Here is a 7,188-nt window from a genome sequence, read left to right on the forward strand (position 1 = left end):
CTCCAGTTTCTGAGTGCCTTTGGATGGTGAAGGAAACTGGACTTACTGACACCTGGACTTTCTTGGACATTTCTCTGTAGGACAGACCTACATTTTTAAGTGTTCTGATGGTCTGTCTCTCTTCTATCGTTAATTACCTTTTCCTCTTTTCCATTTTTATAGTGAGGAAGAAAATTTGTGATTTGAGAGCACAGAAGGCACCCTTTTGTTTTATGTTCCCGGCCGAGCTATCCTCTTTAGCATTAACCAGTGATGTTTTGATTATATGTTAAGATGCCTCCACCAGGTCTGAGAGCCTTCCCCTCTCTTCCCTTGGTGTGAACCCCCTTCCTGGAGTGCAACCCCCCTCCCCTTTCCCCTGAATGTAAATTCTCTTGTCTCCTTCCTAAAGTACAACCCCCTTTTTTCTTTATTACTTTGTTTGTCTTTTGTTTCCTGTTGAATGCTTTGAAGTAACTGTATAAATACCATCTGAAAACATAGATTCGGGGTCAGACTACTGAAACAGATTTTGTCTGCATCGGTACTCTGGAACACTAAATGAAGCTATACTCATCACAGCCAACTTTGAACCACGTTTTGTGATTTTTCTTCAACAACAGTAACACACTACTTTCTGCAGTCCAATACTGTTCAAATAATGCTCACAACGGTATGGTACCAAAGTGTGTTCCAACACTACTTTTATGCAGACACAGGGGGTTGGAAGGAATTCACAAACATTGGGACACCTGGAGGAATTGGTAGCACCAACTTTCCAGGCTTGATCAACCTCCATTGCTGCAGAACTGATTTAAGTTGTTAACCCATTTCTTGTTCGCCTTCTTGTATAATTCTAAAATGTACATTATTTTTCAGTTTTGTTTAACCTTACCTTTTTTTTTTTTTTTTTTTTTTTTACCTCTGGCAGTTCACCGCTTACCTTTGTACCATTTCAAGCTGTTCATTGGACTGGAACTGCTTGAATTTCAATACAAAACTGGAAAAATTGGGGTGTTCTAAAACTTTTGACTGGTAGTGTACATACATACATACATACATACATGTGTACGTACATGCATGCATACATACATAAATGCATGCATATATACGTACCTACATACATACGTACGTACGCACATACATACATATATACATACATCTTCACCAGGTTATGAATCTCAGGTTCTGATTTAACTGTCAGAGCCTTAACCTGCAGGTGATTTCAGTGATGTGTATGTTCTGTTGGTCCATAGATATGGCTGCTGCCGGTCGGGTCCGATCTGAAGATCAGTTCCTGTGTTCCTTTTGCCTGGATGTCTTCACTGATCCAGTCAGCACACCGTGTGGACACAACTTCTGCAAATCCTGCATCTTTGAACACTGGGATAATAATGAAATCTACCAGTGTCCCATGTGTCAAAAAGCTTTTGACCCACGACCTGAGTTGTACGTCAACACTTTCATCTCAGAGATAGTGGCTCAGTTCAGACTTGAACTTCAACATGAACCAAACATCTACAGCTCAGACCAACAAACTGCCAAACCAGGAGAAGTTCCCTGTGACATCTGTGCTGAACCCAAACTGAAGGCCCTGAAGTCCTGCCTGGTGTGTCTGACCTCCTACTGTCAGACTCATCTGGAACCTCATCTGACACTTTCAGGACTGAAAAGACATCAGCTGATCCAACCTGTGGAGAACCTGGAAGACAGAATGTGTAGGAAACACGACAAACCTCTGGAGCTGTTCTGTAAAACCGACCACACATGTATCTGTCTGCTCTGTTCTGTTTTGGACCACAAGAACCATGAGTTTGTTCATCTGAAAGATGAATATGAAGAACAGAAGGCAGAGCTGAAGAAGACAGAGGCTGAAATTCAGCAGATTATCCAGGAGAGACGACTGAAGATCCAGGAGATCCAACGGTCAGTGGAGGTCAGTAAGAACACTGCAGACAGAAAGACAGCAGAAGGTGTTGAGGTATTCACTGCTCTGATGGAATCTGTTCAGAGAAGTCTGGACCAGTTCAAAGAGAAGATCCAAGAAAAGCAGAGGACCACCGAGAAACAGGCTGAAGACTTCATCAGAGAGCTGGAACAGGAAATCTGTGAGCTGGAGAAGAGAAGCACTGAGGTGAAGAAGCTCTTAGGCTCTGAAGACCACCTCCACTTTGTGCAGAGGTTCACATGTGTCAAAGCTGCTCCATCCATGAAGACCTGGACAAAGGTCAGCATCCGTCCACCATCATATGAGGGGACTGTGGTGAGAGCTGTGTCTGAGCTGGAGGACAAACTCACAGAAGACATGAAGCAGGTGGTGGCTGAAGCTGAGCTGAGGAGAGTCCGACAGTATGAGGTGGATCTGACTCTGGATCCAGATACAGCAAATCCTTATCTCATCCTGTCTGATGATGGAAAACAGGTTCATCATGGTGATAAAAAGAAGAACCTTCCAGACAAACCACAGAGGTTTTCTAAATGTGTTTGCATCTTAGCGAAGCAGAGTTTTTCTTCAGGCAGGTTTTACTTCGAGGTTCAGGTCAAAGGAAAGACTGAATGGGATTTAGGAGTGGTCAGAGAGTCCATCAACAGGAAAGGAGATATCACAGTGAGACCTAAGGACGGGTACTGGATCATCTGGTTGAGAAATGGAAATGAGTACAAAGTTCTTGCTGATCCTTCTGTCCTTCTGTCTGTGAAGTCTGGTCCTCAGAAGGTGGGGGTGTTTGTGGATTATGAGGAGGGTCTAGTCTCCTTTTATGATGTAGGTTCTTCAGTTCTCATCTACTCCTTCACTGGCTGCTGCTTCAATGATAAACTCCTCCCATACTTCAGTCCATCTCTGAATGATGGAGGTACAAACTCTTCTCCTCTGATCATCACTCCTGTCGACACTGAGTAAGAAACTCATCAAATGTACAGATTTACTCTGATTTACTGGAGTCACTAAACTTAGTGATGATGTCAGCTGTTTGAACATGTATGAATCTGGATCCAAATGCACTTAAATACGAACATTTGTGGTGATAATAATCCTGGTTTGACACATTCTGATGTCTGTGATTTAATTCAATGATAATGATGGTGTTTTAATGTTAACGTGATTTCAAATGTTGGGATTGTGAATGTGTTTCCATGAGGTGATTGATTTTATACATTTAAATGATGGAAGTGTTCAGGAGAATTCAATATTTAATAATAACAGTAAAGATTATGTTCATCAGCTTTAATAAATACAATCATATACTGTCTTCATTTGAAATAAGAAAAAACATTAAATATTAAATGTTTGCTGAGTTGTTTTCTATTTGTTCACAGACAAACGTAATTATTGTAAACACTGTAATTATTTTCACAAGGAGGCTATACGGTAATATTTAAGACCAAATATATTGAAATGGTTCATCAGTTCTTCAAATATTTTCTGATTAAATTGACTGCTCAAATATCTGAACTATGGATTTACATGTAAATGATGATGAAATAGATGAAAATATTCACATTGTTTCCTCTTTGTCTGTGAAATGTCAAACTTCAATAAATATATTAAACTGTAAAAAGATTTGTCTGGAGTTTCTTCTTTTTTTTTTATCTAAAACTGTAATTGTCTAGTAAATACAGGGTGTCCCATAAGTCTCAAAACATAGGAAAAATAAACGTTTTTTGACATAAACCATTTTTATTTATATAATATGCTCTATATGACTCCCATTTTGTCGGGAACACATTTCAATGCGTGTCCTCCACTGCTGAAGAACTATAAAGAAGAAATATAAAGAAATACATGTTAGAACCATATATGTATGGAATGTATTATGTCTCCTATGTATGGAGACTTATGGGACACCCTGTAGTATAGTGTCAATAATAGAGAAAATTATGCAAAAATGCAGAGTTTTACAGCTTGATAAAACCATTCAATGAATAAATCCAGGTGTTTGATTGTAAATCTGCTTCAACAGATCATCATGTGTTCTTTAGTCCAGATCACCCAGCCCTCAGAGAACAAATGGAAGAACTAGTAACATCTGAAGAGACTGGACATGTGACATCTGTGGAAAAGGGTCTTTTTCAGTCCGATCTGTCATTAACTGAACATAAACCCAGTGTGTCCAGTATGTTTACTGGTCAATCTCCACTGAAGGCCCAGGTAGTGAATGCACGTCCACTGGTAGACACTGTACTCATTATATCACCTAATTCTCTGGCAGTTTGTTACAGTTTTTCTCAACTGCTAAAACACATTTCACAAAATTTTCCTCCATTTTTCCAAAACTCTAAACACAGCACACTTTTCTAAAGCTACATGAACAAAACTACACCTGCTCTCTTCAAAATTCAAACTTTCACTCCAAAACAGCTGTTCAAAGCCTGCAAAAATGTAAACACTGTACACATCATTACACACTACAAAAAAACAACTGAAAACACAGTGTTCAGTGTGTGAGAACGTTCTTTTTTTCCACAACTGCTAAAGCATATTTTTAGAAACCTTACAGCATCTGTTCTTAGAATATATCACTGTAAAGTATTGGGCCTTCATAGATGTGTGTTTCATATGAACAGTGTGTAAATCTACAGAAAATACAGTCTGTACACGACTGTACTGGATCACAACTCTATGCAAACACTACAGAGGGTTCAGTACACACAACAGTACTCACTGAAAACAATGTTTAGGGTGTGATATTTTTACCTCCTGGTGGAGGTGAAGATTGTGATCACTTTGCTTTGTGTGCGTGTTTGTTTGTTTGTTTGTTTGTTTGTTTGTTTGTTAGCAAGATAACTCAACAAGTTATGGATGGATTTTCATGAAATTTTCAGGAAATGTTGATACTGGCATAAGGAAGAAATGATTAAATTTTGGTGGTCTGTGCTATCTTTTCTAGAAAAGCACTCGGAGAGCACAGACCTCCGCCTAGGCTGATCAGTGGGGCCCCCCCGTGGACCCCCCCACCCCTGATCACCACCAAAATTTAATCATTTCTTCCTTGTGCCAGTATCAACATTTCCTGAAAATTTCATGAAAATCCGTCCATAACTTTTTGAGTTATCTTGCTAACAAACAAACAAACAAACAAACAAACAAACAAACATGGGGGGGGGGGGCAGCTCTGTCTTGGCGGAGGTCTGCGCTCTCCGAGTACTTTTCTTGTTTATTTACAGTATTTATCCCACACACACATATATTACACTGGGTTACAAAAACATGTTTTTTGCAACTTGTCTAGGTTTTTTCAACTGAATTAGGACCGTTTTGCACCGCTAAATCCAAAAATGACATCTGTTTTTTTCAATCAGGTCAGGTTTTTTTGCTAATTTGATTTTGAAAAATTTGATCTTCTCACAAAATATAATAATTAATACCAAAATAAGATTGGTAAGCCCACTTTATGAAACTTGTGACTTGATTCCTGTTAGGTACAATGGTGTATTCACCGCAGATGTAGCAGAATACGTCAGGCTTATTTTTGCAAGATCTTCTCGTCGAAGCCATTTCATTCACCTGTAATATTAAAAAAAAAACATGAATCATAAATTGGCAAAAGTAAAATCTTCAGAACTCGTTTATTGCAAGAAATATGAAGGAATTTTCTATCATATGATGTGAAAATGCCCATAAATGTAAGCAAAAATGTTAAAAAGCCAATATGTAGCATAGTTCAGGAAGTTGACGTGATTGAGCAAAATTAATGTGATTTTTGGATTCAGCACACCAAAATTATCCTAAATCAGCTCAAAAAACGTAAACAATAAATTTGTTGTTGACCAGTGTAATAAAGAGCAATTCATTCCTTCCTTCCTTCATTCATTCATTCAAAAACATTAACTTTAAAATTTAAACAGACATTAAAATCATCAGCGATAAAATGTGATTTTAAAGTTCATTTAAAAGACTTTATTTAAGAGTTTAACAGAAAGCCGCAGTAAACAAGAATGTTTTCAGGACTGATTTAAAGCAGCACAGAGGTGGCCTTTTCCAGCCCCAGAAATGCACTGAACTTTTTTAAAACTCTGAATCAGCTAAACAGGTATTTTGAAAGATATGGGAAAGCCAGTAGAGAGCTGAAAAATTTGATCTTTTCACCAAATTGATTACATTTTTGTGACTTTATCAGTTGATTTTTTTTTTTATATAGTTCTCACCCAAAATAGATTTTAAGAGAAAAAAAATCATTTTCTAACAGGATGTATTTATGATTTATTATGTATTCACCGCAGATGTAGCAGAATACGTCAGGCTTATTTTTGCAAGACCTTCTAGTCGAAGCCATTTCATTCACCTGTAATATTAAAAAAAAACATTAATCATAAATTGGCAAAAGTAAAATCTTCAGAACTCGTTTATTGCAAGAAATATGAAAGAATTTTGTATCATATGATGTGAAAATGCACATAAATGTAAGCAAAAATGTTCAAAAGCCAATATGTAGCATAGTTCAGAAAGTTGACCTGATTGAGGAAAATGTGATTTTTGGATTCAGCACACCAAAATGATCCTAAATCAGCTCAAAAAACTTAAACAATAAATTTGTTGTTGACCAGTGTTATGCGGCATCATGTCGTTGCACTCCTCTTCCTCTTCCTCTGCCTCTGTCCATTGTGTTTGTTTGAACCTTCAGTAAACTGTGCACTCTGAACTGGCTTTTCTAGGTGGAATCACATCATTTGCAACAAGCGTCTTCACTTTTGAGTCGTTGTGTTTAATGAATGAAGCCAGATGTGTTCATTGTGTTCAAATTTTGCTGACTGCGGCAAGTATTTTGCATCACATGAGATTTAATTTGAGAATTTGTGCAGTTTTTTTTTTTTTTTTTTTTAAACTTGTGTTTTAGCAAGACAAAATGTGTTTAGATTTATGAAAAAAGGAGGATGTGTTTTGTGAATTGTGTCTGCATGTGAAATGTGTTTATGGTTTTTACTTTTATTAAAAGTGTTTATAGGATTGGTCATTTGGTTTAGAGAATTGGCTTTTGTGTTTAAGCAATTGGGAAAAACTGTCATTCGCTGCCACTGCTGTTTTGTTTTTAGATGTTTTGTTAAGTTTGATGAGTTTTATCTCCGTGTTCGTGCATCGTTTGATGTCGTCTTATTAAACCGTTTCTCATGCTGCTACATCGTTTAGAAAAATCTGCTGCTTTCTTTCAAGAACAGTACAAATTAATTGCTTTGCCGTGTTGACATTAAGAGTTTTCCTGCTGTTAAGAG

At 37.5% G+C, this 7,188-nt stretch overlaps 1 protein-coding gene across 1 annotated transcript; it reads left to right on the forward strand.

The window, feature by feature from the left end:
* The first annotated feature begins 1,210 nt into the window (after positions 1 to 1,210).
* Positions 1,211 to 3,098, forward strand: LOC115425907 (E3 ubiquitin-protein ligase TRIM39-like). The gene has a single exon (XM_030143767.1). The coding sequence runs from the start codon at positions 1,211 to 1,213 to the stop codon at positions 2,879 to 2,881; it is 1,671 nt and encodes a 556-aa protein (XP_029999627.1). The 3' UTR covers positions 2,882 to 3,098.
* Positions 3,099 to 7,188: the final 4,090 nt, after the last annotated feature.

The sequence above is a fragment of the Sphaeramia orbicularis genome, chromosome 9 (assembly GCF_902148855.1).
Source record: "Sphaeramia orbicularis chromosome 9, fSphaOr1.1, whole genome shotgun sequence".
Lineage (NCBI taxonomy): Eukaryota > Metazoa > Chordata > Actinopteri > Kurtiformes > Apogonidae > Sphaeramia > Sphaeramia orbicularis.

What these genes read in the sequence shown, in the direction of transcription:
- LOC115425907 (XM_030143767.1), top strand. Translation starts at nt 1,211, where the DNA reads ATGTGTATGTTCTGTTGGTCCATAGATATGGCTGCTGCCGGTCGGGTC.